Source organism: Centroberyx gerrardi, chromosome 7 (assembly GCF_048128805.1).
Source record: "Centroberyx gerrardi isolate f3 chromosome 7, fCenGer3.hap1.cur.20231027, whole genome shotgun sequence".
Lineage (NCBI taxonomy): Eukaryota > Metazoa > Chordata > Actinopteri > Beryciformes > Berycidae > Centroberyx > Centroberyx gerrardi.
Window position 1 is genome coordinate 22,800,207 of NC_136003.1, and position 13,412 is coordinate 22,813,618.

The 13,412-nt window shown below is 38.1% G+C and overlaps 2 protein-coding genes across 2 annotated transcripts; both read left to right on the forward strand.

Annotated features, from left to right (window-relative positions):
• The first annotated feature begins 210 nt into the window (after nucleotides 1-210).
• Nucleotides 211-8,907, forward strand: ubfd1 (ubiquitin family domain containing 1). Its single transcript, XM_071920678.2, has 7 exons — nucleotides 211-260; nucleotides 2,922-3,200; nucleotides 3,311-3,519; nucleotides 3,607-3,672; nucleotides 3,827-3,932; nucleotides 4,028-4,110; nucleotides 6,287-8,907. Exons 1-7 carry the CDS (start codon nucleotides 245-247, stop codon nucleotides 6,395-6,397), a joined length of 870 nt encoding a protein of 289 aa, XP_071776779.1. The 5' UTR covers nucleotides 211-244; the 3' UTR covers nucleotides 6,398-8,907.
• Nucleotides 8,908-12,073: 3,166 nt separating this feature from the next.
• rmi2 (RecQ mediated genome instability 2) lies at nucleotides 12,074-13,291 on the forward strand. The gene is made up of 2 exons (XM_071920713.2): nucleotides 12,074-12,422; nucleotides 13,009-13,291. Exons 1-2 carry the CDS (start codon nucleotides 12,149-12,151, stop codon nucleotides 13,167-13,169), a joined length of 435 nt encoding a protein of 144 aa, XP_071776814.1. The 5' UTR covers nucleotides 12,074-12,148; the 3' UTR covers nucleotides 13,170-13,291.
• The last annotated feature ends 121 nt before the right edge of the window (nucleotides 13,292-13,412 follow it).

Below are 13,412 nucleotides of genomic sequence, written 5' to 3' on the forward strand. Positions count from 1 at the left end.
AACGAGCAAATGTCTTAAAGTTGTCTCGATGACTAGCAATATTACGTTTCATTTATGGCCCGTCTCTCAGATAAAAACTGGCAATATTTGTTTGTTGTTTCTCCTGTTGTTGTATGTAAATGTACGCATGAGCGAGATCTTAGTTCTAGCCGACTCATGCTTCCTGAACATGAGTATCCCATCCTTCTCTTTTATATTATCTTTGCCACAACCTAACGTTACAACCAGATTGTACACAATCATCATGGCGACCCAGGATGGTGGGTATTGAGAAAATATAGTTGTATTTCCTTCCTAACTATCGTTACATTGCGCGTAAACACTTTTAATGAAGTAACCCATGTTGTTAATTGACATGTCAATATAATACGCCATTAATGTGGTGTAAGTCAAATTCACATTTGTCCGTAATATTTAAATGTTCAGCCGTGTTGTAACGTTAACGTTAACGCATGCTAACATCAGTTAGCAAGATAGCTAGAAAATATAAGATTCGTTTCTTTTCTCAGGCCGCGCCGTAGTGCATCCCAGCACACCTATCCTGAAATGTGATAGATACTGGCCAGTGCAAGTTCAATCTTAACATTATGATTACTGTCTGTATGTCAAGCAGTTGTTTTAATAGTCCTTCGCTTTATGTCTAATAGCTAACTAACGTTTGGTAGCTGGGCTGGCTAGTTATTGGTTCGGACATGTGACGTTATTTTGCCCTTATCATCGAAAATGAACAAACCTTAAGCTAACGTTATATTGGAGATTCGTGTAGCAACCGACAGCACAGCGTTTTTGCTTTTAGCATTATGTCAGCATTTTCCTGAATTGCCGATTTCGGGTTAGTTACCCAAGATTTGTCCTCATTATTCATCACTAACGTAGCTAATCAATGTTAGCTTTGTTGGAGACCAAAGTTAGCTGCTTTAACCAATGTCAGGTTTAACTTGTTTAACTTTAGCTGTTAATTAGCTAATATGAATAGGTTATGAACGGACCTTGCCAAAGACGAACTAGCAAGCTACGTTGCATTACAGCTTGGTTTATCAACATTGTGTCAGATTCTGGGAGCGGATATAATGTTAGCTAACGTTAACTAGTTAACGCTGCAAACTGGACCAGATCATTTTCTAATCTGCCACACAAAGCGAAGAGTTTAGTGACGTTGGCCAGTTACGTTAGCGCAGACCAGAGGTGACTTCCTGGTATATCTTGGGAAACTACCGGAGATACCATGGACATTTGATAGTGCTGCCATGAAAGGGTGCATGAGATTCATAAAGTTGACATATTATACATAATATGATTTTCAGTGAACTTGTTTTTTACATGAGTTAAATGTCTTTTACTGAGATTCGTTAAGCATTGCATTTGACAACATAATCAAATATATTATGGCAATGAAAAAATGGCAAAAATACTCTTTATATCTGGAGCTGTAGTCCAGAGTCCGACACAGCCTGGTATAAACTAAGACTGGGTCTAGTTGTGACTCAGCCAACAGCAATAACAAAGAGGTGGCTGTGTCCAAGTCCTGTAGAAAGTATTAGTTGAGACCAAAACCTCAATAGTAAGGAAATCTTTCAAAATTGTTATGATTCCAATACTCAGCAAACTATTGCAGCACATTATGCCAACGGCTAAATGTAGACTGATCTGCCTTCTGTTTGTCATGATTTTTTATGATGTATTTGCCTTGGTTTCAGGCAGAAATGGGAACCCCAAGTCAGATGTCTGAGCAAAAGTCTAGGATGAATTGTCAGAGGCTTAGACAAGATCAAGACTTACAATAGTGCGGTCTCCACAGTAGTTACATGACCAGACCCAAGTATACAGCACTGTTTCTGTTCATTCTGATTTTTAAGAATTACTCTATCGGTATCAGAATAGGTTTGCTATCATTATCCATCTATCTAGCTTAAAGTCATAGGGAAATGTCATTTTGATGGTGTCTTGCTTCTGTAATTCAATGTATTTTCAGTGAAAACCAGATGCTGCGGCAGGAAACATTGCTGGGAGGCACTGTTCATTGCATACACGTATCACCATCAGGTGTCAGCTCTTTAGTGAACACTCTCAAGTCATTTGACCCTGCCACACTGGCTGTGTACTGTTTTATCTGACAGCCGCCTCCCAAGAGCGTCCAGCATTAGAACTTGCCAAGGTCCAATTCTGATCTGACTGGTGCTAGCGCTCAATCTGCTCTGAAATGAAATAACCTACAACACATTACTCCTAGTAGCCTATTATACAATTGTTGTAACCCATATCCTATATTGGCATCCATCCATGGAGATGTGGTGATTCGATTCAAGTCCTAAAATGGTAATAACAAAGGCATTTCTTTCTATGGGGCCTAAGTTTCACTGTTGGGATCCCTCTTCCTTTTATAGCCCACTTCCTGCCTGTTGTCTTGGCATTCTAGGCTAAGATCATTTCTAAAAATGTCTCAGACTGGAACCACTGCACATAGGTTATTCAGCTGTCATTTGTATTTGATTGATTTTTAAAGACAGAAGAAGTCACAGGTTATGGGACTGACAGAACAATATATTTAGTTAAAGGTTTTGGGTAAGTAACTAGCTTAGCTAAATGTTTCATAATGTGTAGCTTACATACGTAAGAGTATATGTATTCAAATGCATTCAAACAGTATTACACATGCATAATGGATAGAGAATAGCAGATCGCATTAGAAAAATGGATAAGATCCTCTAGTAACATAAGTTAAAGTTGGTGTATTCTGTGTAGGAAGTACAGCATCACAGTCACAATGCTAATGGCCTGTCTTTGGTGTAATGTTAGGGTGATATTGACATTCATATTGATGTAAACTTGGGCTACACCATTATGAGAGCTACCAGCGTAGCACTCAGCAGCTGCATGGAATTTCATGTAATAGATCTAAAACTTTTTTTATGCTTTTTCAGGAAGTGAAGAAGTCATAATGGAAACCGAGGCAAAGCCAAAAGAAGCTGAAGCTGAACCACTATGTGAAAATGCCGAAAAAGGCGACCCAGGAAATGTGTCTGACGCAGATGGGGGAATCGCCACAACTCAGGACTCTAGTATTAGCAATGGAGATGATGCAGATGATAAGCAGGAGATGGTGGATCTGAAGATTATCTGGAACAAGATTAAATATGACCTGAAAATTCCCATTGATAGCACCGGAGCCAAACTGAAAGACAGCATCCACTCACTCACTGGTAAGTGCAGCCAATAGTTCAAACCTCCTCAATCTAAATAGCCTAGTGGTTGTTATTAATTACCCAGGCAAAAGACTTGGACCCAATGCCAGTTTCTCTCCTGTTATTAGGTCTTCCACCGGCAATGCAGAAAGTGATGTACAAGGGATTACTTCCAGAGGACAAGACGCTACGTGAAATTAAGATTACAAATGGTGCAAAAATAATGGTGGTAGGATCTACAATAAATGATGTATTAGCTGTGAATACACCCAAAGAGGCAATTCAGCAGGAAGTCAAAGCTGAAGAAAACAAAAAAGAGCCTTTATGCAGGCAAAAGGTAAGGTTTATTAAATTTACACAGAATACAATAAAATATTTATGGGATTTTTGAAGTTGTGATGTTGAACCTGCACTGTTGTTTCAGCAACACAGGAAAGTCTTGGACAAAGGTAAACCAGACGACATAATGACAGCTGTTAAAGGAACAAAGGTGAGAGGAAAAATTATTATTATTTGTTTATGTTTTGTAATGACTGCCAAAGCAGCACAAAGCTGTTATCACAAATGTGTTGACTCTGCTGAACCTAGTATTGGACACAGTGACTAACGAATGACTACCAAGAGCTTTCTCATTTGTCGAACAGGAACGTTTACCAACAGTGCCTTTATCCGGAATGTTTAACAAATCCGGGGGAAAAGTTAGACTCACTTTCAAACTGGAGCAAGATCAGTTGTGGATTGGAACAAAGGGTGAGATGATGGCCGGCCTCAATTTGCTGAACTCACTGCAAGTACAAAGATGCTGATATAAAATTCTCTTCATCTTTGTGTATTCTCCTCTACAGAGAGAACGGAGAAAGTCCCAATGGGCTCCATAAAAAACGTAGTGACTGAACCCATTGAAGGCCATGAGGACTATCACATGATGGTAACTTTTCTTGCTGCTAACTGCATGTCAAAGTTATCACTTTTTTTATGAAAAATCAAAACACCCACTGCATTCAAACCAACTACAAGTATTCAGATTGGTTAAGTCACTAAGCAAAATGAAGCCAGTTGAGCATTTGAAAATGAAGTTCATATGATAATGTGTTGCTGATGAACAGACCAGGGGTCCAGGTGTGGTTGTTCACATTCAGTACACTCAACAAAATTTATACTCAGTTGTGCTTTGTCTATAAATTGCCATTGTGCAAGTAAATAGCAGGGAGTCGTTCACAAAGGTCACAGTTTGGTATGCATCATGGTGATGGAGTCATGGTTCGCTATGTTTTTGCTATGGGGAGAGACATCAGTTTTTATGTATTGTGTAAAATGGCAAAGTTATCTAACAATTTTTAAAATTTCATTTTCAATGAGATAGAGGTGTTGTGAAATTATGTAGTTTCTATTATGTGTTATAAAAGCATTGATATAACGTTCATACAATTTTAGGAGAGTGATTCAAAGCTCAATTCAGAATGGTATCGTTTGAATAATTAAGTCCTATTTGAACTGGATTAGTTTTACTGGAGGAGGTCCTATAATTATCACCAACAGCATCTGTAATTTGTATCCAGTACACTGATGCCACGTCCAGAGCCTATTTTCACTCAAGTTTACACTTGCGCTAGCTGAGGTTCACTAACGTTGCTTGTTTGATGTTTTGTTTGTTTCATGACACAGATTAGGAATACATTTTTCCTGTCATAAAAATACTTCTTTTTTTTTAAATGTCTAGTAGGTGAAAGTGAAAGTAATCTGACATTTTTTCTATTGTATTCTATTCACCCCCGGCAGACCTAGCATTGCAGTCAATTCAATTGCAGTCAAGTCAGTTCTTTTCTGTGGTGTATAACCACTGAAAATACATGTGAACCAAGCTCACTTAACACGTCACTTTCCTCAGTTTGTGACGGCCCACAAGTGATTAGTCAGGCGTTCGCAGCACTAGGCATGATTAAACTAAAAGTGAATCCTGTTCATGTGCGTCCCAAACAGAGCGTGGCACAGCTATCTCTTTCATTGCAGTGACAAGTGGCCAACTGTACAGAAACTGTTTGCTGTGATTCTTAATAGTAGGAATAATGTGTCACTGCAGCACTACAATGCTGTTTGACGTCACTGTCTAGGCAAACATTTTATCAGTGATAAGCACTCTCAGCAGCAAAATGGAGTACTTCAGAAGGTTTTTGGCTGTATAAGGTCTTGGAATGTCTTAACTATTTCAACTTTAAATAAGAAGAGTGAAGTTAAAGAATTTATTTTAAAATTACTTTTGAAAAGCCATTTTATGTAGCCTAGTATGGTCTTTGCCGAAATAGTTAGGTTGCACCGAAATGGGGGGACCATGTGTGTTTTAAAAAAAAAAAAAAAATACATGAAAAAAAGCTATAGTTCAGTCAGCCTCAAAACAGTTAAGTCAATATGGCTATAAATATAAAAACCCTTAAATGTATTATGTTCCAAAAACATATGATTCTCAAGATTTACAGACAGCAGTATTGCTGAATATGAGGCTTATCAATCACTTAAATTAATGATCAAAGTGACATCAGCAAAAATTCCAGGAAAGCCATTATTGTAACATTAATTTACACATTACAAAATACATTTAGGGTTGCTAAAGTGGGCTATAATATGATACAGTATATCTAATTAAGGTCTCTGGTTGCTTGGTACCATAGCAAACATGAGATGAGTAAAATGATAACATCCTGAAATACAAGATGCAATCCTGCATGTACAACTGACATTTTATTAATGTACATCGTATAAGTATCACATTATTAAAATATTATCATTTAATGTATTGGGGAATTACTTGCATCATCAGGGCTTTGAAATTATTTAGTATAGATGTATATACAGTATATATATACATATATTGTTGTTGTTGGTTCTGCAATTTTTCCTCTAAATTGTCTTACAATTACAATTGTCTTAACTGGCTTAACATTAAATGATTTTAAACTGTTTAAAATGTAACTTGTTAATACCCGCGGATGCCCTGTGTGTTTGATTCACATTTAACACCTATGTTGTTTTTTATAGACTTATATTTTCTAGAACTGTTAACAGCTGTGTGACCATTTGATGTTCTTACCCGTGTTTCACTTTTGTAGGCATTTCAGCTGGGTCCGACAGAAGCTTCTCAATATTGGGTCTACTGGGTGCCTGCACAGTTTGTCGATGCAATCAAAGACACAGTCCTTGGAAAATGGCAGTATTTCTAATGTGCCTCTATTTTTGACAATGACGAACTGGGATTGAGAAGAGGAGCCGATGAAAAATGAAACTGGAGACAACAGTGAGGCTTAAGGAACTTCTTGGAATATGTTAGAAGGAAACTGAAGGATGCCTGTGGACTAATCATATTCTTTTTAGGTTAAAAGTGCACTATGTGGCAGCATCACATCTCTCAGCCCAGTTGATCATTCAAGGTTTTCAGCAAATGCAAGGGAAAACAATGAAACAATTGTACAGAAATTGCTAACACTTTTCCTCAGTTATTCTTAAAGAAATAAAACTTATTTAAGGAAATGAATGCACTAGGGCATTTTTTGTTTGTCTTGTCTGTTCACTGTAAAATCCCCCCAAATGTTGTCAACGTTAATTTTAGCTCCATGTTGGTTCCCTAATTTTGGCTGAGTGAATATCATGATTTGAGGAACCCTGAAACATTTCTTGCTCATGACAATATCTTCATAAAATAGAAATATGCATAGCTGTTGATAAGAATGTATCTGATGAATCTTGTCTGTTGGAGTACCAGCACTTATTTTCATCAGTATTCTCAGAGGTTGTCTTCATAACAGGAAGATAAAAACAGGCAACTGGGAGCTGTCTAGATGTTGAAAACTTCAAACTAAGTGTAGGAAGTTAATTTCTGCATAGAGATCTGTTAAACACAAAGGTTATGCATCATAGTTGGGTTGGGCTCATTACTTGTGTCAGGAGAGGGCAGCACAACTTCCCCTTGCCATATCAGCTGCAATAATGCACTAATGGCTTTCTGCTGATGGAGCATGTTATCTCCTATTTTCGAACCACATTTTTCTTCTGCAAGACGAATATCCATAACCTAATGACAGCAGGCATTTAATCTGCTGAGAGGGGAAGTAAATATTTTTGAAAGGATAGTTCCACAGCTTAGAAATGGAGACCTATGCCAGTGATATTACACTTCATATTATATTATAATACACTACTAAATTGTGCGTGCCTTGGATCAATGTGCAGGTTAGTCCTAAAGTTGGTCTGTTTGGGATTTTTTTATTTTTGAGTAATCACTTATTGTTGGATAAGAAAACCAACCAATACCAATTTATCATCTTCCATTGTTTACTGCAAAAACCTTTACTCTTGAACCGATTTGATTCAGTATGCAAGATCCTGCACTGACACTTGGCATGCTGCTTCGTGGCTGAGATAATGGAAATAAGCCCCATTTTCTGCTTCACAAACCCAGATCAAACTATCACAATATGCCAACCTCTGATCTAACATTTAGAGGATATATCTAACACTATTGGCAGATCCATCGGCAGCCCATGGATCAAAACATCTCTACTGGAGTTAGACTGCAACACAGAGAAATGCTGAGTAAAATCTCTGGAATTGTATTGACCATAGACGCATTTAACACCTATTTCTATCACAAGCCTTATGGAGCTATTAATAACATGTTACCAGCATGAATAACCTGTTAGTGTTTGACATTTTACTGTATCAATTGCAGTCTCTTAGATGTTGACAGACGCTCCCATGATTTCCATATTGTTGAAGAAAACAAAAGTTTGGCCTATGTTGATTGCAAATTTCTCATAGGTGTAACTGTCTCTGTATCATCCCTTTTAGAATATCAGTCAAAAAAGTCATTTTCACTTAATGTTTTAAACAACCATTGCTTCCTATATATCTCATATATCTATGTGTTTGTCTTAATTTTCTGCCCAAATTTATATTTCTGGTTTTGAATTCATTTTACTTAAAGATTTTACATCTCGGCTTTTCTTATCAATATATCACTGTGAAATTAGAGGCATGACTTTGCCATTACAACAGTAGCCCCGATGATTTACCTCTGATTCATTTGGTCAAATTTGGGAGTCCTTGAGCTCATTTACCTTTAGCCATTACACATCACAAGCAAACATGCCAGTGAAGACCAGTCCACAGGAGATACAGAATATCTAGCACTGAATGCTGTTTTCACATTTCATTTGGCAGATAACATCCTGCATGGGACTTTTAAAGGGAGACACCACTCAAAAAATGTAAAAAAAAAAAAAAAAGTTGCATGCAGTGTCCTGCCCCTGACAATTGTTCATAAAGACGTTGACTAAAAAGACTATAGAACATGACAAAATGCAAATAGTTTTCAACTTCTTTGAAGCGACTGTATATGGCTTTTTGTCTCCCCTCTCTGTGATGGATTGGCATTATTTAATCCCCACCAAATAGGAGATAGATGAAAATGAACATCTAGAACATCATCTATGCAACCAATACTTCATCCAACCAAGCCTTTTGTTGAATAGGACCTTACAGTATTAAAGAACATATTTGGCATCAGTTGTTTTCTTGATAAACATGAAGTGAAGAAGTCTTCCTCCCCAGGGATTCAGAAGTTATTTCTACCGAAGAGTGTTGTATTTACAACCCAATTCTGGATTGCGCACCAGTTCTGTACCCCAGTTTTGCTCATTTTGTTGGAAGTAGATTAAAGATTAAAACAACAAGCTACAAAAGTGCTGTTGTAATAAAATGCTTTTTGCAACCAATTGTTTGGATAATGAAAGATGCTAAGTATGAAAGTTGATATGATAGTTGTTTAATATTTTTTTGTCAATTTGTTGGATTTTGCCACTGAAATATGAGTACATATATGTTTATATTATGAAACATTATTCAAACCAATTTGATAAGATTCACAGTCACACTTCTATTTAAAAAGTTCCCAGTTTAGCCACTGATGGTGGGAAATGAGACACTATGGTTTGTCTTACCCTGTCTTACCTCTGATCTATCTATCTATCTATCTATCTATCTATCTATCTATCTATCCATTTTTGTTTCTTGTTTGCTTTTGTTTGTTTCCCCCCTAACCCAAACAGCTTCAGTGGTTAAAACTGAAAGTAAACAGTATCTCTGATTGTTTACCAGAGGAATCTAATGCATTATGCATACTGTCACATTCTTACAGCTTCTAGTTGACAGGAGTAACATGTGATCCAGTCCCTTTATCTCTAACAGCTGATGTGTAAATAAACCTGCCCCCTCTGCCCACCATACATGCACACACACACACACACACACACACACACACCTCTGATTCAATTCCATTGGTGAGTTCCATGTTGCCCTTTACAGATATTTGGGTCAAATCCAGCCACAGGCTTTTTCTGCTGGACAATATACTGTATGTTTCAAAAACAGGTATGCCATCAGTCATTTTAACTAAATAATTCAGCAGTAAATAGTCCGCAAAAAACAAGAAAATATTTAATAGTATGAGTATTAGTAAATGTATCTGCTATCTGAGAGACCTTTCAATTTTCAGATACTCAAAAATATATGTGGTGGTTTTGTGAGTTCATCCTGAAAAGTATATCTGCAAATATGATTCATCAAAAGTACTGAATCATCTCAATCATAAATCAGACAATAATAAATGGATAGACAGTCGCTTCTAGCATCAATTGGTACAATACATTTGATACTAGCATCAAAACTAAATCAAAAGCTATGAATGTTTCAAGTCATCTAAGTACAACTTAGGGAGAACAAGAGGGCAGATGGAGAATGAGATTTGAGAGAATACTGTCATATATTTGATGTCATGTTAACATTTCTTTGTTGTAGCCTATTTGCTCTAGGTTTAATCAACTGTGTCTGCACAGGCACAGCCCATTATTATGCTCTTCATTAACTGATACTTCATTATATTTCTTTCCTTTTCTCATTTTTCTCAACTCACTGAAATAAACATGTCTTCCTCTAAGGATTCTAATGAAAATGTGGACATAAAAAAAAAATGTATTGATTTGAGCGCGTTGAAATTACATTTATGTAATGCATACTGTCATTTGATTAGTGACAGAGACAATCGGTGACACAACTATCGAGACAGTACAGTTAAATCTGTTCCTATTGCTGTGAACTCATGAAGATTGTATCTCTGATAAAAACTTGTTCTTACAGGAAATGAAGTGTCTTCACGGCTCAGTGTCCCGGACACACATCACACACCTTTGCTCCATCTCCCATCCCTCATGTCATTCTCAGTTCTATCCTGTCTAATAAAGCAGAAATGCCTTGGAACATAATATTAAAACATATGAGATCAAAATCAAGACTATCAGCTACTGAGTTTTGTAATAATTTGACTTTCATGTCCAACACTGTAGAGAAACATCAACGTTTTGTGGGCAGTCCCCTGATTTTACGTGAATATAAGGGACAAATACCCTTAAAACCAGTCATTAATCATCACTATTGATCACATGCCCCTTAAGTCTGAGAACTAACATTACCACATGACTGATATCTTCCTATTAGACACTTTACCGAGCTGAAATGCAGTCTGTTCTGTTGAATCTCTATGGATCTCAAAGGTATATCACTTTTACAGTGTGTGTGATACATGGATGGTTTACTAACAGTATTCAGGCTGGAGGGTCACATCCCAGCCCAAACCCCTCGCCCGTATCATCACACCTCAGACTGCAGCAGCGGGGTTCTTCATGGAGCTGCAGAGGAATTTTAAATGTAACCCCGCTGCGAAAGAAACGCCGAGGAATGGTGATGAGAAGGCAAAGGTTTTTCACCGGTACTCTGGCTTTTTTCACTGCAGGGCCTGCACAATGAGTCACGGATATAATTGTCCATTTAGCCTTACACTCTACATATTTTGGGGTATTTTTTAGGCTTTGCGGAAAACCTGAAGGGAAGATATCAACAGTTTACTCATGGATCACACATTTAGCTTTTTTGGTAAGTAAGGGGTTTGTGAGCAAAGCTGATGTGCGCCCTCTTTTGAAACACTTTGATTCCCACCTCTGGCTTTGTTTACACAGTGATTTAATGGATTGCAGGTATTGTTTTCTATTTGAAATACATTCTCTGACCTTTTTATACTGAGGACTGACAATGTGACAGCTAAACCGAAGTATGACACGTATTCTGAGGCTACAAAAGATTGTTCTACATTTATAATTATATTACAATTAAGTGCACCTATATTTTGAGTTACAGTTGGTTAAGAAAGTAATAGAAGTTTTTTTTTTCCATTTACAAGTTAATCTATTCAGTAACATGGTCAAATATATTGTTGATTCTAGGTTATGTAGGAAAACTTGATATTACTGATAAAAAAATAAAGCCTTCCAGAACTTTTCATGTTCTGACAAAAACAAACAACTTTATCTTAACCTCTTTTGTGTTCGATATTATTGAGAAACAAATGCATTACCATTAAAATCCACAGCTATGAGTGTTGATATAAAGTATTTTCCTATGCTGTTTTGGACAGTTTTGTGTGTTTGCAGACAGTACAGAAAAGTGTAGCCTACAGCAACTCACTGGCAATTTCTAAATTCACTACATCAGGGAGGCAAAGGCTCACAGAAACATTACTGGGATCTTCATGAGCATTTTCTGTCCCTGAATCAAATCGCCTTTAACGGTCATGCACTTGTCTGACAACACAAACAGAAAGATATGTCAATGTCAACACTTGTATCATGATGTACAGGTCACTGAAACTCAAAATAAGTGGTGACAAATCGAGTTAGAGAAGATGGAAAGCGGACTGGTGAAAACGAAACCCTCGCTTCCGGGTTGGAACTCCACCCCGGAAACGTTAAAGACACTTTTTTTTTTTTTACCCCAAACTTCCGTCAAAATAATGCGCGGGTAACGCAAACGGAGTCACTTCACTCAGGGAGGAGGAACCACAGCTTCGACAGACTCCAGCAGGGATCATGAATAACACAGAGAAAACAGCAGGGGAGAGAAAACGGCCGCCGCCCGTCAAACTCCTGTCCGGCCAGCTGAGAGAGGGGAGGCTCAGCGGGGACGAGTGTCTGGTCAGGGCCGGGCATGGTGGCTCCGTCCCGGTGTCCATGGTGTGGATGCAGGGGACTGTGCTGGAAGCCCAACTGGACCGCAACACCGTGCTGCTGCTGGACGAGACGGGCACCTTTGTTGTTCAGGGTGTCAACAACATTCCTAAAGGGAAACCGTGTTTATCCCAAGGTAACGAAGTCTTTAAATGAACCACCATGTGGCCTGAACCACCACCACCACTAAGTTGTTGCAGCTTTACAATTCCCATACCAAAAAAACGGTTGTGCACAATTTTGGATAATATTCTTAATTTTCCCTAACGACAAAGGAGTATAATATTCCTGTCAAACTTAAAAAGTATACTATATGTACTTATTGATGAGTTTATAGTGATCATGTCGTACTTTATGGCATCACTATGATTTTCTGATATACATTTTTGACCTACAGTAGTTGCACGTTTGTATATTTGTATAGTATCCTTCTAAAATGTAGTATAGGATTACTGTAGTTATTTTTCACAAGTGTTCATTTCTGTTACCAATATCCCCCCAAACCAGCCCAGTCTAGAGAATGCTGATTTTGTTAAAGCAGGTAGGCTACATAGCTAAACCTTAAAAAAAGTACTTTGGCCTACATGAACATCTTGATCTCAGAAAGCATCACATTTCCTAATTCCAGTCAGGAATGGCCTGCCTGCATCGCTCCCCCCACCTTTTTTTTTTTTGAAGAGTCCATTTTCAATCTGAGCACCCACTTCCACCTGTTTTTACAGGCAAATATGTCATGGTGATGGGTGCCATCCAGGCCATCTCCCCGGAGCCAGTCATCCGTGCGGTGAAAATGGCAGACCTGTCCCAGCATGCCGCAGTTCACAGGAGGATGTGGAAGCTGGAGGTGGAGGATCTGCAGCAGGTGCTGACTGGAATGCAGTAATGTCAGTGTATAAATATTGCCTCGGTGGTGTTTGGACTACCTGCCCCTGCCGCACGCTAGCGCAGTGTCGGTGTCATTCCTCTCAATGAACATGGGTCGCAGAGGGAAGGATGCTCCGTCACATGAAGACTTAACTATACACATTTACGCTGAAACGTTTGGAGCTGACAAAGTACGTTTCAATACTTCCCCGTGTTGAAATGTCACCACAGCAGAGAGTCCTGGATGTCAAGTACCTGAACA